This window comes from Myodes glareolus, chromosome 15 (genome assembly GCF_982192425.1).
Source record: "Myodes glareolus chromosome 15, mMyoGla1.1, whole genome shotgun sequence".
Classification (NCBI taxonomy): domain Eukaryota; kingdom Metazoa; phylum Chordata; class Mammalia; order Rodentia; family Cricetidae; genus Myodes; species Myodes glareolus.
In genome coordinates, this window is record NC_142040.1 from 40,716,505 (window position 1) to 40,744,249 (window position 27,745).

General features: G+C 40.9%; 1 protein-coding gene across 5 annotated transcripts in view; it reads left to right on the forward strand.

Annotated features, from left to right (window-relative positions):
* Positions 1–27,745, forward strand: part of Arl15 (ARF like GTPase 15) — a 360,415-nt gene that overhangs the window by 105,814 nt on the left and 226,856 nt on the right. For all 5 annotated transcript variants that reach the window (XR_015735001.1, XM_087896893.1, XM_048443043.3 and 2 more), the window contains exon 2: positions 17,368–17,512. Coding sequence is in view for 4 of the 5 variants with exons in the window: in XM_087896893.1 (XP_087753019.1) it covers positions 17,368–17,512 (145 nt within the window). In the remaining variant the exon portion in view is untranslated. The remainder of the gene's footprint in view (positions 1–17,367; positions 17,513–27,745) is intronic.

A 27,745-nucleotide genomic window follows, 5' to 3' on the forward strand; every position in this document is an offset into this window, starting at 1 on the left:
TTAGCTAATTAATGCAATTTCTGTGTGATTATTTTGGGGCTAAGCTAGCCAGGTGGCCGGGATGAACAAGCGGGCTCCCTCCTTACAGTACCATATTGCTGCAACAGAGGCAGTTTAAGAAAGGAAAGGTACTGAGGGTTACAGGCTTGTATAGTCCCTATCCTTGCAGGGATTCAAAGCAGCTGATCACCTACATGGATAGGCAAGAGGTCTAGAGATGAATGCTGGTACTCGACTCACTTTCTCCCTTTTATTTGTGAGGCCACTCCAGTCTATGGAATAGTGCCATCCACATTCAGGGTAGTCCTTCTCAGTTAACCTACTATAGAAGATTCCTCACAAACATCCAGTGATGTGTCTCCATGGTGATTCTGAATCTGTCACATTGGCAGTCAAGATACATTCATGTCACCTCTTCATACTGTTAGGTTTTCTAAGTTCAGAATGTCCATATTTTTTTTTGCCTTATGTGTTTGATGTCATGTTTTAGAAACAATTGCCAAATGCAATATTTTGAACTTTATTGTATATTTTCTTTTGCATTATACAGTTTTAGGTCTTATTATGACTCTGACCCAGTTTCCAAAGCTAACTTTTCAATGTGGTGTTAAGTGGGGGGGCATTGTTTTTGCAGGTGGATATGGAGTTTTGTTGAAAACACTGTCTTATGTCTATTGAACAGTCTTGGTGTCCTTGTCCAAAATTACCTGGCCTTTTGTGTCAAGGTATAATTCTAATCCCTTAGTATTTGTCTCTCTGCCAGTATTATACTATTTTGATTACTATAACTTTGTTTAAGTCCAGAGGTAAAAATCATCCCCCCTTTGGTTTTATTTTGTCTGTGTGGTTCTTTGAGATTTCATATGGATTGATGTTGCAAAAACATCATGAGAACTTGTATATGAGTTGCACTGATACTGTAGGATCCTTTGTGGGGGACTGGCTGGCTATCAGTGCATATGAAGTGCTTCCATTTATTTTTTCTTTAATTTCATTCATTGATGCTTTGTAGTTTTCATTGTATAAGTCTTTCAAGTCTTTGGTTTAATCAATTATCCATTTTATCCCTTTTGTGCTATTAGAATTGGAGTTTTTTATAATATCTTTTTAAGACTGTCTTTGGCAGTGTAGAAATGTGCAATTGGCTTTTGTTACTGTCCTAATTTCATGCTAATGTGAAGGGTTTTCTACATTTAAGATATCTGCAAACAGGTAATTTTACATTTTTTTAAATCTGGATTCCTTTGGTTCTTTTTAGTTATTTTCTTTTTGTTATTGTTGTTTGTTTGTTTTTTTAAATCTGATTGCTCTGGTTATAATTTCCAGGTGTGTGTTGAAGTGGTGAAAACATACTCTTTCTCTGCTCATCTTATTAACAGTTTTCTGTCTTTCCCCATTTGACTGGGATGTGTATGATTTCATGTGGCTTTTATGTTGATAGAGATTCCTTCCATGTTTGTTGAATATTTTTTAAATTATTAAATGTTATTGAATTTTGCAGTATTGAGTGATGATGTGGGTTTTGTCCTTCATCCTGTTAGAATATGATATATCAGTACATTTTTATAAAGTGAGCCATCGTGACATTCCGGATATAAATCCCACCTGAAGTATATGTTTATGCATGTGTATAGATATTTGTTGTTGAATTTGACTTGTTAGTATATTTGAGGTAGTTGTATCAGTGTTAATAGCAAATATATTGTTTTTCTTTTTTTCCTGTGTCTTTGCCTGGTTTTGGTATCAATTTAACACTGATTATATAAAAAAGTTTGCATTGTTCTATCCTCATCAATTACTTGAGAATACACACACACACACACGCACGCACACACACACACACACACACACACACGTATGTAACTAGGAGAATGTTTGAAAACTTAAGATGAAAACTTAAGAGTCACTCAGTTGGGTATTAGTTTACTGGAGTTATAAGAATTTAGTACTTGAAAACATTTTCTGTGTGAAGTGTTTGAAGTGCTTTAAAAATAAAATTGAATGTACTATGTTTAGAAATGTTAGTTAAAATTGTACAGGGATATAACAAAGTTTGTTAATGAGGCTAAATGTTAACCAAAGTCCTTGAAAGTGATTGCTATAATTCACTAGACTTATGAGCAATGGCACTCATAGGATAAAGACTAAGGAACAGTTTCTAAACTTTCAGCTTAGTCATTTAAACATTAATTTGTCAAAACAAAGAGTCTTTTCTGAACAGGAATACCAGAACCTTTTGCGGCTCATTATATGTGGATTTAGATCACCTGGTGGTTGTCATGTGAGCTCTGAGTCCTTAGAATGGCACAGTTATTACCAGCTCACAAGAATGTCGAATAATGGGTATCCAAAATTTATAACCAGTTTTAATTTCTTTCCTATCCATCTTCCTAGATTCTTCCAAAACCTACCTTCCTTTCTGGCTAATGACTCAGTATCATCCTGATTCCATTTTATCCACTGCAAGGGCTCCCAATTAGGTTCTGTCAGGAAACGGTGTTTTCAAATTAGCAGTATGCAAAGTATTAAAGCTGGTAACACTGCTATTTTCAAAGGTGTGGACAGGGTACCAAGAAGATCCCTTGTTTCTTGTTAGACTATCTTGGGCCTATCAGTCCACAGATAATGACCTGGAGACTTATTAATTATGAAAGCTTGGCCTTAGCTTAGGCTTTTCCCCAGCTAGCTCTTATAACTTAATCGACCCATATTTTTAAGCCTACATTCTACCATGTGGCTCTGTTACTTAGTATGGCATGCCTGACTTGCCTGCATTTTGCTGGCGAAATCGTGCGTAGATTCCTCCACTTCCCCTCTCTCCCTGGAAGCCCTGCCTATCTCTCCTGCTTAGCTAGTGGCCATTTCGCTCTTTATTGAATCAATCACAGTGACACATCTTTACACGGTGTAAACAGATATTCTGCAACCTGAAGAAGCAAAGAGCTGTGTTTGGAGCTCATTGGTAGAGAGGGCCTCATGGAGGGTCTGGCATAATCAGCAGGTGAGGTGATGCTGGCTCTGAGACACAACTCCCTGTCTCCTCGGCCTTGGGGGAAGAAAGGAGGAGGAACAGCTTAATCTCGTTCCTCTCTCCTGTATTTAATTGAATGTGACTGGAAGCCACAGGACACGAGTGCCCACTGATGCAGTCTGTGGAGGCCAGCCTCCCGGCACTGAAGAATGGTAGAGGCTGGGTGGGACCTAAAGTCAGAGTCCAGTGAAGCCCACCTAGGCCGGTCATGGGTGGCCTTTCTGGGACATGCGCTAAGTAGAGTCTCCAACCATGTGCTGATTCGATTGTTTGTTGCTGTTTTCTTCTGTCCCGTTCCTATGAAAGAGTCTTGTTGAATCCTTTTCCTCCCCTAGTGCTTGTGGGGCTCTCTTTGTATGTTTATTCCATAATGATGCTCCCAGCCACACACTGGAACACCACTGATTTGGTTTATGTAGACAAACACTTGGGAAGTGTCACATCTTTAGGAACTGTGTTAAAGCTGGAAGGGGGAAATATTTAAAATACGATTAATAACAAGCGGCCTTTTAATTTGGTGTACTTGGTTTTCTTTAATCTCTTGAATTCCTATCTGCTTAAGTAAAATGAATAGTAGGTTCTTTTTCTGTAGGTCTTTGAAAGTCATCAAGGTATGGTTCAGTAGAACTTCTGGCTGTTGTTTACTTTGCCACTGAGGCCACATTTGTCAGGGTTAGAGATTATCCAAGTATTCAGGACTCCTTGTGACTTTCCACCTCCTTTCTTGTTGTTCAAGGGTGTGTGTGTGTTTGTGTGTGTTTGTGTGTGCATGGGTGTATCAGTGTACATTCTCTTGTGTTTGGATGTGGAGAGCCAAACTCAGGTTCCCAGGCTTGCTCTGTGAGCATTTACACATCTCCTAACCTGATGATCTCCATTTCAGCCCTTCTGTCTTGCCTGTCCGTAGGCCTTGAAAGTTTGAACAGCTGCTTTGTGGGATGAATGAGATTCTTATTTCTCCTGCACACTTGGTCAAACTATATTGACTGTGTCCTCTTATTGACTTGTTAGTTCACATCTCCTTTCTGCAATTGTTTGAAACTTACAGGAAAACAACTAGTATGTGATTTAACACTTACCTAACTGAAATACATCATTTCAGACAACATGCTTTAGGGTGCTTTGTCTCTTGTATTACTGTGACCAAGAAGGAAATTTTAAGAAAGGTTGAAATGAGAGCTATGGTTTTTAGAAATTCTTTGCTTAAGATAATCTGGGGGCTCTAAATTTTTCTACCTGATACCTGTGTCTTCAGATGGTGTGACAATGAAGTATTATTTTAATATATGCAGAATTTGTTCAGACTAAAACTCTATCTCATATTTTTTTCATAGCAGAAAATTCCTGGTTTTTTTGAGGGGGTGCTGTCTTTCTTTATTTTTGTGGTTTGATGAATGCCTAGATCTTCTCCATACATTTTTATATGCTTTCAGTGATGGATATTTTTCCTTTGGTAAATCCTGTCTCTAATTGCCCTTGAATAATTTTCTTAAGGGTCTTTTTTCCAAACTTATTTTACCTCTAAAATTAATATTAACACTAAAGTCAAAGAATCATAGCATTCTTTCTTGTTTATAAAATGCCATGGAAGCTATAGGATCTGTTCAGAATGGAACCATAATTCTTTTTATAGAATATTACAAATTATTTCCACAGAGTCATTAATGAGACAATGTTTTTTTAAAAGATTTATTTGTTATAAATAGTGTTATGACTGCACATATTTCTGCACCCCTGAAGGGGGCACCAGACCCCATTACAGATGGTTGTGAGCCACCATGTGGTTGTGGGAATTGAACTCAGAACCTATAGAAGAGCAGTGCTCTTAACCTCTGAGTCATCTCTCCAGCCTATCTTTTTTATTAAACCTTACTTAACCCAATGATTCTCAACCTTCATGATTCTCAACTTTCCTAATGCTGGGACCCTTTAATACAATTCTTTATGTTGTGGTGACCCTTAACCATAAAATTATTTCTTTGCTGCTTTGTAACTGTAGTTTTGCCATTGTTATGTATCATAATGTAAATATCTGATATGCAAACCCTAAAAGGGTCGTGACCACAATTTGAGAACCATTGATCAAATCATTTTCCATTCCTTTTGCCCCACTATGTTTTTCTTTACTATGACAGTTCTGCAAGTCTTCAAATTTTATTCTTTTGGGGAAACTAAGTGTGTTAGCCAAATACAGCGCTTTATTTCCATTCCTTTTGTGTTATCGTCAATACAATTGAGTTGTTTTTCCCATGTTCCAGATGAATAGTTTTCTTTTAACAGTTGCTTCATGATTATGGTATGCTTTGCAAACTGGAAAATGAGAAATGTGAAGGATTCAATATTTGATACTAGCTAGCTAGACATGTGCAAACCCAGAATGGTTTTATTTAAAGTAAATAAATAAGTACATGCATGCTTGCGAACCTTAAAGCCCACTCACATATCCTTAGGGAGTTTAAGAGATTTTATATATATGTTTCTAGTGACAAAAGTGTCCCGGACTACCCTGCTGTGCCTTGGTTTTTAATTGAGAAAAGCTAGGTGGTAGCCAGGGCTCCCTGTATGACCAGTCCCATTTTCCCTCCTATACGATGTGACAGTCAAGGGAAAGGTACACAATGCAATTATCAAATGTCAGCATATGTCATATGTCTGTGGAAATGAAACATAAACAATTCTTCCATTTTATGTCTATTAAACTGACTCTCTCTTGTATCAAAGAACACAATGTTGACTTGAAGGCGTTTGGGGCTTCCCCGCAAATTAATGATGGATATTCAGTAGTATACTTTAGCAACTTAAGAGTCGGAGTTCCTTCTTTTCATTGCTGTTTTCGACTCCATGGCAGCCAGGACTGCAGCTTTGGCCAGCTCGATGGTCTCTGGCGCCTGCTTGGAGCATCAGGTTACTCTTGTGTCTGTGGTAGACTTGGGCTTGGGCCAGCAGTCAGTGTTAGGTGACTGTCTTAGGGTTTTATTTTGCTGTGTAGAGACTCCACAGCCACCACAACTCTTATAAAGCAAACATTTTGTTGGGGTTGGCTTACAGTTCAAAGATTTAGCCGTTATCATTATGACTGGAAGCATGGTGGCATGCAAACAGACATGGTGCTGGAAGAGTAGCAAGAAGAGGCTGCCACACTGGGTGTGGCTTGAGCTCCTGAACCTCAAAGCCTGCTTCTGTAACCACTTCCTCTAACAAGGCCACACCTCCTGATAGTGCCACATCCCCTATGGACCCATGGGAGCCATTTTCTTTCAAACCACCACCTCCTGCTCTCTGACCCCCATAGGCTTGTAGCCAGCACATGATGCAGCAATGCATCAAAAGTCCCCATAGCCTGTAATAGTCTCAGTTTAAAAGTCCAAAGTTGAAAATCTCTTTTGAGACTCAGGCAGTCTTTTAACTTTAATCTCCTGTTAAATCAAAATGAAAAGCAGATCGATAAACATACTTCTAACATAGAATGATACAGGATATACATTGCCATTCCAAAAGGGAGCATCATGTGGAAGTACTGGACCAAAGCAAGACTGAAAACCAGCTGGGCAGACTCTAAGCTCAGCATCTCCCTGCCTGATGTCAAAGTGCTCTTCAGATCTCCAGTTCTTTCCAGTTTCACCCTCAGCACCTCTGTCTTCCATGTTCATAGTAGTGTAACCCATTGAGCCTCACTTTAAGCATTCAACTGCTTTTCTAATAAAAATCCCAAAGTCCACGTTCCTCCAAACAAAAGCAGGCCAGGCCTATCACAGCAGTACCCCATTCCTGGTTCCAACTTCTGTCTTTGGTAAGGTTTTATTGCCAAACTAGCAGTGACCACTGTGGTGACCCTTGGATTTTTGAGGGGGGGTTTATGGGAGATTGTTTAGTCTTCTTACCCATTCTGTGAATTACCAGAATCCTTTTAATATATAGCTCATATGTTCTTTGCAGTCAGAGGAAAATTACTTGTGATACTCATATCTCATGTTTTTCCCTTTAGTTTTAGAACCCTTTTGATAGAGTGTATTCTTGGACAGCCCCCTGTGGATATGGAGAATAAGTTGATAATCTTTAGCTTTTATTTTAACTGAATATCCTCGTACCTTCCTCAGTCTCCTATAAGATTCTCTTACCATCTATAAGGTATCTGTGCTTGTAGGACTTAGAGAATAGAGAACTAAAAACATGTAAGACATAAATGTAAGTCCACATGTTACTTTTCACTTTTTTGAGGCACGAACAAATTATTATTATTTTTTTTTATTGGTGTCTGGTTTTGGTGTTTTGTGGGTGCCGAAGAAAATCTGTTGATCGTTCATAGGTGTTCTCAGTTATCTGCCTTAATCTGTGCTCAGCTTTTGTGCGTGATGTTTGATCATAGCCGAATGTGCCTCTTTAATAAAACACACCTTTAAATAACTCAGATTAATTCCAGCCTTTAAAGTGAGAAGATGTCTTGAACTACCCCTGCTGCCAGCTCAGCTGTGGATCTGAGATATCCAGCTGTGCGCTCTCTGCCTTTTTCATCACCAATAACAGACTTTGCAATCAGAATCTGTCTGGCACGTGTGTTGATGTGTGAGGCGAGATAACATCTAGCTCACTGTATTGGCTCTTCAGCACTAGACCATAGTCAACATTTGTCTCTATCAGCACTTAAAGCAGCACACTTAGAGGATGCACGGGGATCGCATATGCCTCTGCCCTTACCCTTTTGTCTGTGCCTTCCTAGTAGCTGAGTTAGAGTCAAATAATCAGTTTCATAGTCAGGATAGATTAGTGTGTTTAAAAATTGCTTTTTAGTTTTCTCTCCTTAGGGCAAGAGAAAAAAATTAATGATCTCACATTGTTGTATTTAATGAGTAATTTTAATTGTTCTTATTTCGGCAAACTAAAAGGATTGCCTTTATTATTATCCGGCATTGGTATTTGCTGTTATATTAGCTCTTTGATCAGATGAATGTATAAATAAAACCTAACCATGAATTATATTTAATTATATGTTATGGAAAGAATCCTGATTGGTAATCACAGATATCAATGTTTTTAGGAAAACCCTGTTCTAAGTGAAAAAAAAAAACCCTCATTTTAATAATGATGACACCTATTAATTATTGTACATTATGCTTTCAATTGTTAAATAATGCCTTGTATATTGCTCTAGTGATCCCAAGAGGTGATCTTATTTCCTAGATTAGGTGATGACCATCAGTGAAATAACTTGTCTTGGTGATGATGGAGCCCATCATTTCAGGATTTTCTGATATGCACTTATTCAAAGTGGTACCCTTACTGGGGTACACCCGCCATGTGGCGAATTGGATGCTGGCTCAGATATCCTGTTCCAAAGTTGAATTAGTGACTTCATTCAAGTTCTCAAAATCCAGTAGGGGAAGATAGACAGCAAATGAACCCGACAGAACGTTATGATAGTGGAAGAGAAAAGATGCCAACAGAATATAAAGGACATCGTTTAAATTAGACTGAGGGTCACAGGAGCTTTAAGAGGTAGGAATGCTGAGCTGAACTCTGAAAAATGTGGGGGAAAGATGGTGGGGATTGACGGGCAGACTTTTTAGATGACCTGGAGCCAGTAATGGAGTGTGTGGTCCAAGTATATGGTCCAAGTGTGTGGTCGGAAAATACCAGTATGAAGAATTATTTTTGTCAGGTTCCTTTTATCTGTCAAATTCTGTTTTAGGTGATTTACAGACATTTCGCAGAACCAAAAATGACAGCCAAGGCCAAATCAAAAAATCTTTGTCTACTTGTGTAATTTGGGTATTGCCCTTACCGATACAGACGGTCACAAGAATATTTGAATTCAGGGACAGGGTTTTATGTGTTTTAGAGAGATCACAGCCCTTTGGAGGCGGAAGTGAGTAATGCCTGAGGTGGTGACAGCAGACACCATAACTGTCCTGAGGACAGTGGAACGTGCTGACCGAAGCCTTAGGAAGTGAGTGGCAGAGGTGGGTGAGAGCGGTAGGCAGATCTGTAGGAACTGCCGCCTCTGGAGTATGTGGGAATGAGCTTCAGTTTTTATGGAGCCCAAAGACTTAAGCAAAAGGATAGTTTCTCCTGCTAAGAACTACATGATTTAAAAAAAAAATGTTGAATTTATTTTATTCTTAGGTATTGCAAGCCCCTTGGTCTGAGGGCAAAGAACGTACTTTGTGGAGTTCCTTTCTAGGGAGCTTTAGTGACACTTCAATGCTTCTGAAGGATGAAGATTCAGGGAGCCTAGTCTCTTTAAATGTTTTCATAACCTGACTCATTCCAAATGCATAAAACAGAGAAAAATGCCCTCGGTAAGAAATGTTTAAAGTGGTTTTGTGTTTTCAAGATCTACTTTCTGTTGAGAAACAATTATTCATATGATGAGGAAAAAATCCGAGGTTTTATATAAAATGTATTAGTGTTTCACTTGTAAGTAAATTTGTATTTCTTTAACTAAATTTGTATTTTTAGGGAAAATAATAGCATGGGTTCTAAAAGTGATCTAGGTGAAGCTCTGCTTGGGAGATGTTTGTGAAAGTGTATATAGCTTGAATTCTGTTACTGACAACCATGCCTAGAGATTGCATTGCTGTTTTTATTAGATAATTCTGTCATTATAAAAATTTATACTTAAAAATTAGATTTCCTGTCAAACTATTACAAGATAAAAATCCTATATTAAAAATAAGAAACACATGTATTTCCAACGTAGCCTCCTTTCTGAGCCTCTTAGCTTCTTTCTCTTTGACTTGGATTCCCCTGATCTGTAAACAGTGTGGCAGAGCTACAGCCCTGGGTAGCCAGGAATATATGAGAATCTTGAATTGATCTCTTTAAATCTCGTTGTCTCATCCATGTCCTAACTTTTAAAACTCACTTTTGGTTAATCTTGAAACAGCCATATCAGGCGGGTGAATACTCCCTATCAAGGATGACTGATGTGCAGACTGGGAGCCACGTGGGCCCCTGGTCTGCCCCGGCGGCGGCGGCACTCTCTTCCATTCAAGCCTCAGATGTCTGGCCCTCTGCAAAGCCGCGAGGCCAATGTCTATAGCGACTGAGCATGAAATCCCCTGCTTCTGTTTGTTTCTTTTGTTGCCACGAGTTAATAGGGACAGAGACAGGAGACGGCCCAGAACAAAGCAGAAATAATGGAGTATTTCACCCCAAAAAAGGAATGTGGATTGAGAAATACAAAGGGGACTGCAAAGACAGACTTGGTGTCCCGAGGCAGTGTGATGTATTGGCCAGAAGCCCCAGCCCTGGGACAATTCCGGACCAGGGCCTTCATCTGTGCGCTCCCAGCCTATCCATGGCCTAAAGGTTGGACCCATCTTCTATGAAAACAGATTATTGTTTTTCTCACTAGTCTTTCCAAGGGCAGTGGGATTTTTGAACCTCAAAAGGTGGATTGCTTTTGTGACATGGGGAAGTCTCCCGAGCTGTCTGGTGGTCAAGGGCAGCAGTATCCCGTCTGCCTGCTTAGTATTTTGGCTGTATTCGGTTCCATTTTCATATTGCGCTCCTCTCACATGTTCGTGAGAACTCAGAGTCTTCTAAGGTTGTGGGACGTGCTTGACATTCATCTCTCTTCGTCCGAACAGAGATTGCCTTGAGGAATGCATGGTCCTCATCCATCATTGCGTTTGCATGCACTTCTATGAGACCTGACTTTTTCATGCATTTCCCCCCGTACCTCCCTCAATCTACTTTACTTGTGTTTCTTATTTCTTACTTTATCAAAGCAAAATTTACACACACATATATTTTAAGGGCAGTAGCAGGAAGACTGTTCCGTTGTTGTCTGTTCTACTGTCGAACAGACGCGTTTCTGTTTATAGAATCAGAAATCTGTGTCCAACATGGGCTTCTCTTCAGGTAAGTGGCTTCCTTCCCAAGGGCAAAAAGGGCAAAGCAAACTGGCCAAACCTCTCTCCTCCTTCCCTGTTCCCTAACTTAGAGGGTTAGTGGAGCAGACCCAAAGGGTGATGGGCAGAGAAAGCATCTCTTCATCCTTGCCTGGAACCAAAGGTACATCAGAGGTAAAGGGGATGGTGCCGGGAGCAATGGAATATGAGCTACGGTGCCTTTGCCAGGCATCTTTCTCTCTAGTCAAGAAATCAGCCATGTCTCCAGAGCTCTCTGAACATCTTCAAACCAACTGAAACATCCCCTTTATGATGATCTGGTCCCTGGCTCTTGGTACTGTAGTTCCTGAGGCATGAGGACATGAGCCAGGACTTTGGAGGAGCTAAACAGCCCTCACTCAGGCTGCAGCCCTGACACTTTGTAGCGCCCTGGTACTTCACCTTACCTGGGTTGCCCTTGAGAGAGTAACTCTAAAGTTGCTCCTCCATGATGCAGTCTCCTATGTGAGAGACCTAGATTTCCAATTCTGTAGCAACTCCTGTTCCTGGCAGCCAAGCCACCTCACTTCTTTGAACCCCTGCTGTCTGGTCTTGAAATCAGAATCATTGAATTGATACACACAAGATGGCTTATACTTTGTGCTCAGTCGTACTGGCTGCCTCTTCTTTTTTCTTTCTTTCGACCTCTGTAAGCATTCATTCGTACTGATCCCGGTGTCTCTCTCCTGGAGAACGTAAGCAGTTCAGACACCTCCTGCCACACATTTGGCATTGATTTGTATTTTATATTAGGTTACATTTTCAGAAGACAGGCTCGTACTTGATTATTGGGAGAACTTTATGAGGCCCCGAGTTCAATCTCCAGCACTGCAATTAAAATGAAGGAAAAACAACAACAACAAGAACAACAAATAAAACAACCAAGACAACAGCTTTAGGAATGTCCCTCTCCACAGGCAGCCAGCATGCACGTGGCACACAGGTGTACATGTCAAATATTTAAATAACTTTTACAAAGAGAAACACTGTAGAAATAACATCCACCTGCTTCTTTCTGATTTGGAAGCCAGGCTTCATGTGACATAAATCTAAAGTAAGAAGTGAGTTTTCTCTTGTTTTTAAGGTATGGCCTTGACTCGAAGAAGTTTCATGAAACAAGCTTTTTTGAGGATGCTAGGCTCAGCTGTGTGTGTGTGTCTGTTATAGAAGCCATTAGAGTTTTTTGGGAGGGGGTGTCTGGTAAGGCCCATATTTAAATAAGGAAGAAGCTGTGGCTTGCACAGTGTCTGTGTGGCTGGGGGAAGACCTGAAACTGACTGAAGAAACATTTCCAGCAACTACAGAGCTTCAATCAAATTGGAATCGTGCTCAGAATAAAAATCTTGTATTCATGGTGAAAAACAGAGCATTGATTGAAACAAATGCCATGTCCCACAAGGCTGGGAATTCCATGCCGCAGGATGGTAGGAAATCCTGGCAGTGCATGGGGCTGATGCCAGGGCAGGAGGCTTTTCAGCAAGCCTCTTGCCCAGAAGTATGTGGTGGCAGGACAGTTCTCTTGCTGTTTTGATGCCTGGCCACCCTCAGAACCTGCAAAACCAGAATCGGTTACAACCAGTAATGAGACCGAAAATGGACATGTCCTTGGGTCTGAGTGAATATTTTTGTCAGTGAGCGAATTTCATAGCAAACACTGCATGTGGCAATGCCACCTGCTGTGCTGGCGGTGCACGTAGCACAAGGAATGGAGGAGGGGGTTGAGACGTCCCTCTGAGCAGTATGTTGAGTAGGGGCTCACCAAGTAGACAGAGAAGGGACAGCCTAGATCCTAGTAGTAAGAAAGCCAAAGTGTGCACACTATTTGAGGGCCTCGTGTGTGATTTGGAGGCTAGCCAGAGTCTTCAGGTACCGATGAAATGCATAGCTAAGAGCCGCGTTAGTACTTGTGGTGCTGATTTGTTATGCAGATATTCAACAAGCACCCACTGTCTTCATTGCACTGCCACATGTGCCAGATGTCTAACACTGTCCCCAACAGAAACGGACAAAACGCAAGACCCACAGTATATTGCTACAGGGCTGGCTACCAGATTATTAGCCAAGCCCTGATTTTCCCCTTAACAATTTTATTTGTTCTTGATTAATTTATTCTTAATGCACATGGTCTCCTTCCTTCTTTTAAAAAGGAACAAGTACTAACTGAGCCCGTGGAAAAAGGCTAGAGTAGCCTAGGCAAGGGAGACGGTGATGGTGGTAGCCCTCGGAGAGCGCGATTACGATTCAAACTTCTATGTTCTTTGTTCCTGCTTCATAGGGCCTTGGATTTTGTGTGCAGAACTTGGGTTGAACTAGGGTGGGGTTGAGAATATGAGGCGGCTGCTCTGAGCTTATAGAAGAGGCTCCAGGCTGGGCTGTGTGTCGGGCTGCCTGACTCTAGCCAAGGAAGCTAACCAGCAGCCAGGATACCTTAGGAAAATGAGCATCACGATGAACAGCTATTTGTCCGTCTGGCGCCTTTCTTAGGAGCTTAAAGCGTTGAACTCATGCCTCCTAACATCCTCCTGAAGAAAGGAAGTGGCAGATAGTGTTAAATGTTACTGGTTAATCATGGGGAAGCTGAAGCATGGATAGGTTTATGGGGCTTGAGCAGAGTCACACAATGCCTCAGTGTCTGGCCTGGGAATGAAGCCCGAGTTTGCCGCTCGCTGTCAGGACTGCCGACAGCATTGTGTCTCGCATTGTATGGCAGTGAAAGGGGCTTACCCTTAACAATGCGGGAACTGCTGTAGGAGACAAACACAATGAACTTTGGTACAGTATAGTCTAGAGGCCAAAGTGAGTAATTTTAAGTAAATTGACTACAAGATCCAAAGCTTCATTAGGTTTTAAAACAAGAAACAAATGAAAGCCCCGTACAGTTTGGGAGCTGACTTAAAAAGCATGAACATTCCTTCCAGATTCGAAATGGCACATGCTTAAAAGTTCTATTTTGTTGGCTCAAAATATAACACTTTCTCTGTTAACCATGGCATTTATTTTCAATACATATGTATTCCTCGGATTCTGGGATTTGTTTTAAACATTTCTTGTAAGAACTGCTAGTCTAGGCTTTCCTTACTAAAATGCTGTGTTTCCCTAGGCTGAGTGTCGGGTGGGATGAAGCTATATTTTTCATTCAGATTTAGTTTGGGTTCCATCAGAATACTTGGGACTACAGAACTGGGGATTTGGGACAGGGGTGACACCACTTGGAAAAATGCAAGAGAAAAGAGAAGCAGAATAGCATGGTCTTTTATGTCAGAGTGTCTGAGGTTTCCTGACATCAATTAAAGGGTGATATAGATATTGGTGGGCTTGGCTATAAAATTGCTGTAGTCTGGATTCTAACGAGAGCATGAAGATGAAATTGCATAACTTAGGGATAAAATATGTAGAGTGAAATTAATTTGAATAATTTAAACAACATCATGTTTCAGTTGGTCGTAGTTTGCTTTATAACTTGCATGTATTTATTTGTGAGGGCAGGTATACATGCCACAGCATGCATTTTGAGGTCAGAAGATAACTTGTGGAAGTCAGCTCTCTCAGACCACAGGGGTTCCAGAGAATGAACTGAGGTCATGAGGCTTGGTGGTAAGCACCTTGACTCATTGAACCGTTCTTATGGCCTCATATGTTTCATTTTGTCTTTAAGATTTATGGTAATTTGGTTCAATACTGGGCACAGTCCTCTAGGGGTTGGTTGGTCCAGAGGGACTACATCCAGAGGAGTTGCTGAGTGAGCCAGGGACTGGTTTCTAGAGCAGAAATGGAATCTTTCCTTGTTCCCCCAAAGACCAAAGCAGTCTGTCACAGCTGAGCATAGAAGACCCCTCTTAATGTAAACAACTGCTAGCCAAGTGGCCGCCTTCAAGGAAATATATATGCCCACCCAGAGATCTGTCCTTTGGAAAGACTCATCAAAAGTCTCGGGGCCTTGCTTCTGTGTGGACAAAGAGGAGTGGCAGACAGTGTGAGCCAGTCTTCCATTGAGTCCAGAATGGGATGTGTTGGCACATAGAAGGCTGTTTACTGTTGTGGTCGTTAATCTTGCAGGAAAAGACATAATGGAACGAAAGTAAGGCCAAAGAGCATCTAAGATGAAGGGGTAGGAGGGGTAACCATAGGAAGGCAGCCTGAAATAATTAGGACTCTCAGACTTGAAAAGAAGAGAGGAAATATGATTAGAGTTTAATAAGTCTGTGTAGAATATGGATCATAAAATTGTTTACCAGAAGTCAGCAAAAACCTCTGAAACAAATGGGGGGAGCTGAATTTGGGGTACAAAGGATCCCTGGTGTACTGAGAAAATAGATCTTGCACATCAAAACTGGTCCTTTGGGAACTTGGCTAACTTCTGGCATTGAAGTGTAAAAGTCGAGGGTTTCTGTTTCTTTTAAACATAGACAGCCCAGCAAGCATAGATCAAGCATCCCATTAGCCTTTGTGCTTTCTTTTTCCTTTTTTTTTTTTTAGGTGAAACTTAAATGTCACTCATTTTCCACCCAACAGCGATTTGTTGAGGGTAGCTTCTTTGCCCCGTCCACTGCCAGGCACTGGGGATATGAGACAAAATTGGACACACGTGGTTCCCACAGTCTGGTGGTGAATACGAAACCGTGATTGTGGGTATGATGAATTCGCAAACATGCTGTGAGAGTTTGACATTGGTTGCTAATGCAGTCTCAGATCAGAGCCGGCTGCTCTGAGGAAAGGCTGGTTAAGCTGAAACCAAAGAGCCGAGGAGTCGGCAAAGCCAGCAGTACGAAAGAGGGAACAGCACAGGGGAATGCCTCAAATGACAGGTGCTTAGCAAGGCTTGGAAACAGTGGAAGACATGAGGCTGGCAGCGTTGGCTGGACCTTGTCTGGATGCCCTTACAGACCATGATAAGCGTTTATGACCACGAGTCAGGGGAAGTCACTGAGGAAGATTAAGGATATAGAATAGACTTTGTTTGTATGATCAGTCCCAGCGGGTGCTGTGGAGAACAGAGGGCAAGAATAAATATTCCTGAAAGCAGTGGCTGGTTTTTGGTATCCAGGTGACCACAGCCTAAGCGGAGAGAAGCCAACAGAATCTAGAGGTGCTTCTGAGGTCATATAGACTAGACTTGTTCAGATGTTAGAAGTGAAGGAGAGGAATAATCAGGCTTGAGTGTGAAAGCCAAGTAGCACTCAGACTGTGTCTGATAAGAGGAATTGGCACAAGGTTAGTAGGTCTTTTCCTATATGGGTTCAGACAATCAAATGAGCCGAGTCTTTCTCCCTCCCACATTTTATTTCTAGTCTCTTTCTTGTATGAATTAATGTTCATATCAAATATTGGGACTACTTTAGACTCTGGAGAGCTGGTTTGTAGTCAGCATCATAAATGGATATCAGGTATATTGAAACATCAAACACTTTGTGAATGATAACCTGTAAGTCGGCTCCCTTTGTCTTTACTTGTGGAGACCAAACGAGTTTGTATGACTCAGAAACTGTATGTGTGTAGAACTTTGAGGTCAGTTACCCTTGGCAAAGGCCAAGAAAGGCCTAGCTGTAACACAGATTATTTAGTGATGTAAGGTGCCTTTGCTTCTGGACCGACATCAGAACAGTAAAACCTCAGGGGCACATCGTTAACTGGGCATGTGCAAGACCGAGTTCAATGCTCAGCAGCCTCTGCCCCAAATAAAAGTTCCAGGACTAGAGCGGAGTTGTAGGGCTTCACTGGTTCGTGTTTTTCCACATTTGCTTTATCACACTCCCCACCAGATGGGGGTGGAGAGAGTAAGAGACTTAGACTGTTTCTGAGCCAGTTAATTGCAGATTTCAAGACCCTTCACCTCCAAGTACTTCAGCATGTGCTTCCACAGAACAACGACTTTCCCTTACATAATGACAGCACAGTTATTTAATTCAGGAAATTTAACCTTATGCAACACTGTTATCTAATATGCAGTCTATATTCAGTCCTCACTATTGTCCCAATAATGTCATTTATGGCACTTTCTTCCTCCCAACTCAGGATCTAATCTAAGATGCGCTGCAGTTCATATTATGTCTTCTGATCCTTCCCCACGAGTGACTCCTCGGGCCCTGGCTTTTGAGACAGTGGTGTTTTAGAAAACACACTAGGTATGGTATGGGATGCTTCTGAGGCTGACTTTACGTAGTTTCCTCATGGATAGGTTCAAGTGGTGGCACTAGGGGATGCTGTTAGAGCCCTATGCCCAGTGCTCCTGCCATAGCTGGCAGGGTGGCAGCATAGACATGTCTCATGGCTGCTGATAGGAGTGTTGATTGCTTTGCCAAAGTGCTATCTATAACCCAGGTGTCGCCACTTGAAGATACCCTATCCCTGCTTAAACTTGGTGCGGTACTCAGTTACACCTGCCTATATGTATAGTTGTTTGAAATATCACTAAGGTCTGTCTCCATATTCTTCTCTCTCTGGCAGTGTTTTCGAGCGCTTTGCTGCAAGGGACCACCCCCTGCGCGCCCAGAATATGATTTGGTTTGCATAGGCCTCACAGGCTCTGGGAAGAGCAGTCTGTTGTCCAAGCTCTGCAGCGAAAGCCCGGAGAACGTTGTGTCGACCACAGGTGGGTGTTGTGCCGAGCATCTGTCTCTCTTTCCTCCTTGTCGCTCAGTCTTGCCAGTGTCCTGTGTGCGTCTGTGGCCTCTCCCATCTGATCAGCGTGTAACCCGGTGCTTCAGTATTTTGTTTCATGGCATGCCAGAGGACAAATAATAAGGGAGAGACCAAGTCTTGGCAAATTTTTTACACCAGATTCGGAAATGTGAGCCTTATCTGTAGTGTACAGAGACTTCAGAGTCTTATGAGCAAGGAAACCACACACTCTGATGTCCATCTGAGAAGGATGAGGCCGGCCATGTTTGGGGCATGAACTGTGAGGAGCGCTGCTGGAGGCAGAGGCAGAGGATGATGATGATAGCACACAAGGTGATGAAGGCCTTAGGTGAGGCAAAGGACAAACGAAGAGCAGAGAATGGCTAGAGCAGTGTTTGACGGAGCTGGCAGGGCCTGGTAATCAGTTGGCTTTGGACAAGGAAGGAGAGCCAACAGTGAGTCAGTTTCTGGCTTAGCTGATGGGCGGGTGATGAAATCATTCACCAGGGTTTCTTAAGTAGGAAAAATATTGGTGATTGGGAACTTCACACAGTTCAGCTCAGGTTTAGAGAAGACTAAGTTAGAAAAAAAGTGAAGATTTCAAGAACGTTTTAGACCTTAGAATTATAGATTTAAAAAGACAATGGGTCTCTAAAGAAATACATGTGTGTAGAAATACATGTGTGTATATATCTAGAGTAAAGGGTGAGTGAGATAGGCGTTAGGAATAATTAGTGGTGAATTTGCAGAAGGTGAACATGGAGCTGGTGCATAGACACAGGGCTCCCTCTTCCTATAAACAACACTTAGTCCTCCCTCCTCACCCTCACCCCCCCCCCCCAGTTCCATAGTCCTCCAGTCAGTGCCTGCCAACTGCTTTGTTCACCTGTCTGCCTCTTAGTTCTTCCTAAACTACCAAGGGCAGACAGCATGTCTTATTTGACATTCGTAAACAGAGGTTGGCACAAAGTTTGGACATAGATATAGAAATCTGTTGTATGAATAAGCAAATGGTAATAGATTTAATTTACATAGTCTGTTTACCTAAACTACCCTCTCTGAGCATCGTAATATCTTTGATAGGGAAGAATCATTTATATGATTTTTAAATCACCTGAGTAAGGTATAGTGATATATTCATTTTGACATAGCCAGACACAGTGGCGGAATGCCAAGGAAGGTTTTCAAATGAAGTTCAGTGATATCGAAGACCTCAGATTTCTGATTAAGCATCTACTTAGTGGTTATCTCTGAAAGTTTAAACCTTTTGAATAATGTGCTCTGAGGTTATACCAACACCATCAGCTTCGTAATTCCTTGTAAGCCAAGTCACCTCCGCAGTGGCTGTAAGAGCAACAAACTGTGTCATCTTCTTCACCTGCCAGCCATCATCTCGCACTGTTTCTGGAAAAGCAGCTTTGAATTACAATGTAAAACTTATCTGCAAATAAATTTTGTAATTTATTTGTAAACTTTAACGGGCCCTATATTTGTTTTCATGAAGTTATTGGGTAATTTGTATTTTCCTTTTGCTGGAACCAATCACAGCATTTGGGTTAGTTGATTTCCTGATGAGTGAGATAGCAAGTTGGCTAACGCTCTGGATATCAAACTTCTATGAGTTATGGCTATCTTGACCTTGGCCCAGTGCCTTTTTGGAGGCCTCCTTAGTGTTTCTTGCCATCAAGAACTTTATCATGGGTTTGGAAGATAAGTTTTCAAGTGGTAAAATGGTTCTCACTTGATTGTTTATTATACACCAGGTCCTGCGCTGGGATACTGTGATGTGTACTTGATGGTATAGGCATGGAAGTAACATGTGATTTCTAGATCGGGAGATCAAAGAAAGCTTACGAGTGAACATTACATTTGAAAAGTGCTTGACTTGACAGGATTCTAAGCCATGACTGCTGGGACAAGGACATTTGGAATCTGAAACAGTTGGTTCAGAGACACCAACATCTTACTGGTCCAGGTTCATGGTACAGTGTTGTAGGAAGTGCTGCTGCCCAGGCTAGAGAATCGAAAAGTTGTTGGGGACACATGTAACATGGAGAGGTGAGCCAACAGATAATAACGTGGGGATGGTGAGTTAGGAGCACGTGTAATCAATACTGTGAAAGTGGCAGTCATATTGTGTGATGGAAAAAGAAAATTCAATAATGACTGAAGCACATTGGTGCTTGGGGAAAACTGTAGAAAGAAGTAGAAAAACCATGACAGGCAGTAAGAGAAAACTGGGAAGGTTGGCTTGGGACATCCCAATGTTTTGTTGTTAGTAGGACATCTAATAATGTTTGAAACGCTGGAGTAACAGTCTAGAAGGAACCTAGAGTGGCAGGCACAGCTCTGGAGACCTGTGAAATGTAGCTTTGAGTGAGACAGTCTAGAAATAATGATTAGAGCGAGGGGCGCTAAGCACTAGCTCCATTTCCTTCATCCATTACATAGTGAGTATTTGTGTGTGTGTATGTGTGTGTGTGTGTCCTCCACCGAGTTAGGCAGTAATACTGCATCAGTTAACAAGTCAGACGCACATCCCCACCCTTGAGAACTTACATTCCTCCGTCTGTGGTTGTTAAAGAATCTTTTTGGAATTCGAGGCAGTGCTTCTCTGTGTAGCTTTGGAGCCTGTCCTGGAACTCAGTCTGAAAACCAGACTGGCCTCGAACTCACAGAGATCTGCCTGTCTCTGCCTCCCTGAGTGCTGGGATTAAAGGCTTGTGTTGCCATTCTCCCTTTTTAAAGCTTATTTATTTTATGAATATGAATGCTCCATCTGCATGTACAACTTAATGCCAGACGAGGGCATCAGATCCCATTTCAGATAAGTGAGCCACAGTGTGGGTGCTGGGAATTGAACAGGACCTCTGGAAAAGAAACCGCTGCTCCTAACCTCTGAGCCACCTCTCCAGCCCCCTTGTTAAAGAATCTTAATCCAAGCGTGACTACATACTATCATACAAGTCAGTTACAAGCAAGAAATAAAAAGTCAAAAAGTCAAGTTGAAAGCCTGAGAAAAGGGCCCTGGGTTCTGGTAGCAATATGATGAACGCTGACAGCGATGGTCTTAGTAGATGGTGGGGATGGAGGCCACCCAGGGAGTGAGGAAGCAGTATGTAGCAGTGTGGAAGAAGGGTGATGACTCATACAGGCTCTAGTCATTACTACTTGATTCTTTGCTTTTTTTTTCTTTTCTTTTTTTCTTTTTTTTCAAGATAGGGTTTCTCTGTAGCTTTGGAGCCTGTCCTGGAATTAGCTCTTGTAGACCAGGCTGGCCCCGAACTCACAGATCCCCCTGCCTCTGCCTCCCAAGTGCTGATTTGAAAGATTACACATGAACTTTTTTTTTTTTTCAAGACAGAAAAGGAGAAAGTGTTATGGACATTTGTTTCAATAAGAACAGGTCTTGTGAGCATTTTTATAGATATCATGATCATCTGAGAATAAAGAAAAGCCTGAATGGGCTCAAGGAAGGATAGAAAAACCATGGATAATTAAAGCTTTCTGATTCTCATCCAAGTATAATAATCAGAGCTGATTTAACCTCTTAAAACAAATGAAAAGCAGTTACTCCCATGAAAACATTAAAAAAGTAAAAGTGAAAAGCACAGCACAGACCAAACAGTTTTCATCAAGAGTATCAGGCGGATCACCCAGTCAGGAAACAGGGGGAGCAGCAAAGACAAGGAGAACAGGAATAGAAGGAACAGACTGGGCATATGTAGCAAGGTAATATAGTCAAACATCACCAACAACAATTAAATGTAAATGACCTAAGCTCCTCAATTAAGGCTGAATTATGACCAAGTTAAAAAAAATGAGCCAACTGAGTATTGACTTTAGGGAATAAACTTTAAATATAAATACAAATAACTTGAAGTAAATGAATAGAAAATTATAGAAGTCCAATAGTATAAAAGAAAAACTTAGAGTGTTTATGTCAATCTCAGACATTGTAAACTTCAGAGCAAAGGATGCAGAGAACAAAGTTTATCTCATAGTGATGAAGGGATCATTTTAATCAAGAAAGCTGAGTACTTATGTACCTAACACTAGATCTTCAAAATATACCGAACAAAAAATGATAAGACACCAGAGTGAAGTAGACAAACCCACAGTTAAAATGAGAAATTTCTCTTTCACAGATTGATAGTTGTGGGGCGGCACTCAGCTTAGCCATAACAGACTTGAGCAACATGGTCACCAACAGGACCTGGTTAATTTTTACATATCACTTCACCCAACCACAGAAGACGTCATTCTTCCCAAGCACTTTTGAACATGTACTGAATTAAATAATTATCTACTGTAATACATAAAACAAATATCAGCTGGTTTAGATCGACTCCAGTGATACTAAATGTGTTTTCAGACTGTCCAGGCTTTAAACATTGTTGTCTGCAAAGTTCATGCAGAGGAACCACAAAATGGAGTTGATTGAGCCCCCCCTCCATGCGAATATTACACACTCAGAAATCTTACAGTGTTTTAAGTAAGTTTGGGCTGTATGTGATCTCCAGACTATGTGTTGGACAGGCCCGCCAGTGTCATAGGATTGAATTAGAAATCATTAAGAAAAACATCCTTAGGAGACAGTTTCCAACTATTTGAAAACTAATTTGCTTCTAGATAGCCCCTGAATTGGGAACTCAAAAGAGCAACTATAATTCATCTTGCACCAAATGACAACTTATCAGAATTTGTGATATGCCTCTTTTTTTGGTATTTTTTAAATTTGTATTTTTTTAAATTTATTTATTTTGCATCCCGACCACAGTTTCCCCTTCCTCCTCTCTACCTACCCCACCTATCAAAGCAGAGCTTTGGGGGAAATTTATAGAAATGAGCACTGGTATTGGAAAAGAAAGAACTTGGGACTGAAGAGATGGCTGAGGGGTTTAGAACATTTGTAATAGTATAGAACCTGGGTTCATTTCCCAGCACCCACGTGGTCCTTCACAGCCATCCATATCTCATGTTCTAGAAGATTCGCCATCCTCTTCTAGCACCAGACATGCATGTGGTACACAGTACACAGACATGCAAGCAAAACATTCATACATATAAATAAATTTTAAGAAAGAAAAGAAAACAAGTAAGCAAGCAAGCCACAAAACATTGGTCTTAGCTTCTCCAAAGAGAAAACAAAAGAAAATAAATAATCAAAATAATTAAAATAATCAGTTAGATTCTAAATAGAAGAAAAGAAATAATAAAGGTGAAAGTAAAACCCAATGAAGCTAATTAATAATAGAAGGGATAAATGAAACCAGAAACTCTTTTCTATTTTTAAAAGATGAATAAAATTGATATGGCTTAGCTACCAAGATCAGAAAGGATTTAAAAAGATATAAATTGTCAGTCCTTTACCAATGAAAGCACAATGCACATTATTTAAGGGTAAGAGGAGACTATTAACACCAGCTCTCTGCCAGTGAGTCTGATCATTTGGATGAAGTGAACTCTTTTTTGAAAGACAAACCTTGCAGTCACATTCAAGAAGAAGTAGAGAATTCTGATAGTTCTTTGTTTACTGGCCGGATTCTCTGACTGTGGCTGGCCCGGGGTCTTTCTGAAAAGCCATTGACTATGACACTGGGACCTGTTTCCTCTGCATATGCTGGATTTTGGGGATCCAGTCTGTTTGGACGCTCGCCTTCCTGGACCTGGAGGGAGGGGGAGGGAGCTGGAGCTTCCCACAGGGCAGGAAACCCTGACTGCCCTGGGGGACGGAGGGGAAGGAGGGGGGGAGTGGGGGGAGTGGGAGGGTGTTGGGAGGGGGGGGGCGGAAATGGAAACTTTTATAATTTAATAAAATTTACTAAAAAAAAAAAGAAATTGAAAATTATCATTAAGCAGTCTTCAAATTGGCATCATTGATGGATCCTGCCAAATATTGTATGTGTGTCGGGGGGGGGGGGAGCAGTTGACTAGGAAAAAAAATACCAGTTTTCTTTATGTTCTAGAAAAGTGAACAGGAATGGAAGCTTAACATTTCCTTTATAAAATCGGCATTAACCTGATAGTAAAATCAGATAATGGCATTATGAAAAGGCTACAAGTCAATCATCCCTCATGGACACAGATGCAAAATTTCAAAACAAAATCTAAAAGTATCAAATATGACAACATATCAGTAGACTGTTATAACGGAGTTACATCTATCCTAGGAATGCAAAGTTTTACACGGAAACTTCAGTCTGGAGCTAAGCCTTTTACTCAGTAGTTGAGTGCTTCTCTAGCATGCCTCAAACCACAGTTTCAGTCCCCAGTGCCATCAGAAAGAAAATAGATTTAATTTTCAATATCTGTAAATGAAAAACTGTGAAATTCCTGATGAGATTTAAGATTTCCAACATTAATTTCTTATAAAAAATTCTCACATATTAAGAAATAGAAATTGCAGGCCTACTGCAGGCACAACTGGTAATTTGTCATAAGATGCTAATGTAAAAGAAACCATATCTTTAAGGCAATTCCTTGCAACATTGAGTATAAGTAAAACTTTAAAGCAATGCAAATGCCCTAAAGCAAGGGAGCTTGTTAAATAAAATTTGGAACCTCAATTGAAATGGTTGAGATTGGGAAATACATGTCTTCTGTTGAAGAAAATGAAAAAATTAAATTCACATTCATTTTTAAAAGTTAGGCTATAGAAACATGCATTTGAATGTAAACTGGGAATGAATATGTAAAATAATAATAATAATAATGTGCTCTGTTGATGTGGTATGAGGAAATTTTATTGTTCTAGATTATTTCTCTTTTGTAACATTTTGAAAATATAAATCAAATTAAGATGAAATAATTGTTTTCAACAATTAAGAAGAGGGTCTTTGTTAAGCCTGGTTTCTTAGGAATTGATAGCAATCCCTGAGAAGGGCAGGTCCACCCAGTTTCAGCAAAGCAAGCACGCCTGCTTTTTTTCCAGGAAGAAAGGGAATCCAAATTTTATTGGATCGTTAACTTCAACCATCTTTCAGCTTTGACATAATTTTTAAAAGATACTTAAGTTGTCAAAACTCAAAGGGCCGAGAAATCCTCCAGAAAGCAGGAGCTGTTGAGAGAGAGAGAGAAGCTGGGCAGCTTCTCCTGAGGTCTGAAAACAAAAGCAAGTTAGTTGTGCCTGGGTGAGCGCCTCGCCTGGCAACCTACGAGTTCTGTGTGAGCCAGCACCTTACCTGTGGACCTAGTGCTAGTTTGTTAAGAGTAGCTGTTAGGCTGTAGATTATTCACTGATTTTCCATTTTTGAATCAGAAGAATGGGATGCAAAGGCTCAGAATAATATATATTGATAGAGCTCAAGAATTAGCGGGAGAAAACTAAGTACTCTGAATTGAAAAAAGAATGTTGAAAATCTCTTTCTGGATCTATACCTGCACACATATATTTTTGCTCTTGAAAAATTGCCAGTGACCAAAGATCATGACAGTTTGAAAGGAAGACAGAAAAAGTTCCCAAGAAGTTGAATGAAGTGTTTAAAACAACTTCAGTATTAGCTGCACATGGGTTAACCAGAGAAACAAGTTAAATAGTAGATTTTGGTATCTGTGAAAGGATTGTGCTTTCTAAATGTCGGTAGATTAAATTTCCTTTTATGATGTTGAAATTCTATTGAGAAGACTTTTGCTGGATTTTTGTCCAAACATCACAAAGCTGTCATGGCATAAATAAATGCTTTTGGTCTTGGTCAAGACCACCAGATCTCTGGAATGCCTTTCCCTTCAGTCGTTCTTTAGAGGGATCCAGGAATTCCAGAAGCACACATCAAGTATCGGAGTGCATTTGTGCAGGCTTGGGGGAGGGGGAGACGAGGATCTGGGGTGCAGGCCCAAGTAAAACATTTATGTGTAGCGCATGATGAATAAAAATAGACCAGCCTTCCTCCCCAAACCAGCTTTGTTACACTTCCAGGAATGCTTTCCCTGTACAAAACTTTCAAATTCACCTCCCCTGTATTACAGGTTTTGTTAGACTTAGGGATTGCAAAACATTGAGAGGCTAAGCAAACAATTATTTCCCCAAAGAGTTACCAAGTCATACATTTATTAAAATTTGTGGGGCTAAAATCATAGGGGAGGTTTCAGTCTTGCTAATGTAGCTTAGATATGCCAGGAAAAAATGAGTGGGCAACTTAGGCTTCGGCCCTCCTGCTCTTTGGATGGTGCTCAGGGAGACCTACCCTTGAGGTCTGCAGCCAAGCACTAGAGGCCATTAAGATTTGACTCGGCTGTTACTATTATTTCCTCCTCTGTGTTGACCATAAATTATGGAATCCTAATTTTAGAGGAAATCTTCAAGAGCTAATCTAGTCTGCTCATTTTGTAGTTGAGGATTTAAGGCCAAAGTCCTGCAACTGGTGGTGGGTCTGTGCACCAGGAGGGCGTGTCTTGTTACATCAGCACAGACTCTCAGCGAGGCCATAGTAGGACTCAGTTGAAGGGTCAGGAGTCTTTCATGCTGTCAGGGCCTAGTCAGTTGCAAGTTACCACTTCCTTCCCATGATCCAGGTCTTATTAATAGTTCCCAGCATGAAGGGCTTTCTAAACTCATGCTCTTATTTTTGTGCCAATGAAAAAAAAAAAGCATTGTTGTTTAGCTTTGAAAAAATTAATTTGGGTGGCTCATGTCAAATTATTAATAGACACAAAGGAAAATAAATGTGTGGATTCATGAGTCACACAAGTTGCACTGTTAGAACCAGCATCTCTAGCTCAAAAGTAAACACATCAGTGTGAATCTACCTGCTCACTGGTGCCTGCAGGATTCGAAGCACTACATGATTCTGTTCAAGACCTTGGTTCAGTATTCAGTGTAGCACTTAGCTTCACTTCCTTCTTGGGACAGTGCACCTATGGTGCCATCGGGTTCCCACAACAGGTAAACTAGCTGAAAATCCTTGGCAACCCTGGAATGTGGAAGTACATGCATGAACAAAATATATCTGGAAGACTTTCCTGATAAAATCCAACAGCTAGTTATGGATGGAGCCAAGATTTGAACCCAGACTTTTATACTCTTTATAGCCCATGCTTTGATTTCTTAAAGCCATCCTTGGACAGGTTTTGATGATTTGACTTTTTCTGACTCTCCTAACGTCTTTAACCCTCATCCATCCAACCCACTGTAAAGAGAAATAACATGGAGTGTGGGTTTTCTTTTCTTCTTGGTTGGATATCTTTGAACTGAAAATGTTACATTCCCCTTTTAGCTCTGCTGTTTAGTCTTCGCAAATATTTAGAATAACCAAGATAGAGAAATACTGTTTCTCTTCCATGAAAAACTCATTTTTTTGTTTTCTACATTGATGATCTAGACTTTGTTTCCTGAGCAACAATTACCAGAGCTAAATATAAGACTGATATGGGGACCATAGTATGGGAGACCCTGAATGCATTTGCAGTATAAATCTAGCTTCACATGTTCATTCTGGGGAGAAAGCATTTATGGGTATTCTTAAGAAACATTTATATGCCTATAAATAAGATTACTTGGTTACTTTATTTAACGTGAACAGTTGATGTTTTTGTAGTTAATTATGGAGAATCTGCAAAGAGTTAAAAGATAGTAACAGTCACATTACCTGCCTGTTGGATTAATGCATGCCTAAAGTTGCATTTTGCATATGGCTGTGGCCTTTCTAGGATGTTACTTCTCTTTTGAGTCCCGCCTGTTGTCAGCTTTTAAGAATCAAAGCCAATTAAACATTACTGGCGTGCTCCATAGCTTTCTTCTTCAAAGTTTGGACCTGCCCTGCTGCCTCTCTGGAAAATCCATTCTTGAGAGTTGCCTTGGACATAACCACTAATAGACTGTTGAGCATCTGCAGAGGCCTTTTGTTTCCAGGATTTCACAATCATTGCTGTTTAATCCATAGAATATCCATGTAAGGTAGATAGATATATTCAAGCATCCAAATTTCCTGCAGGGGAATTTCAGTGCCTGTAGGAGTATTGTGATTGGCACTGACTGTCCCTGATTTCCCAGAGGCCAGACACCTGGAGAGGCTTTGCTGTAGGCCCAGGTACACACCAACACTTCAGGACAGGATTCACACTCATTCTCTCTCTCTCTCTCTCTCTCTCTCTCTCTCTCTCTCTCTCTCTCTCTCTCTCTCTCATAAAGATCCAGTGACTTTCTGCTCTTTTAACCTGTAATAGACCCAGTATCTACATCATGTCATCCCATGACAAGGCTGGG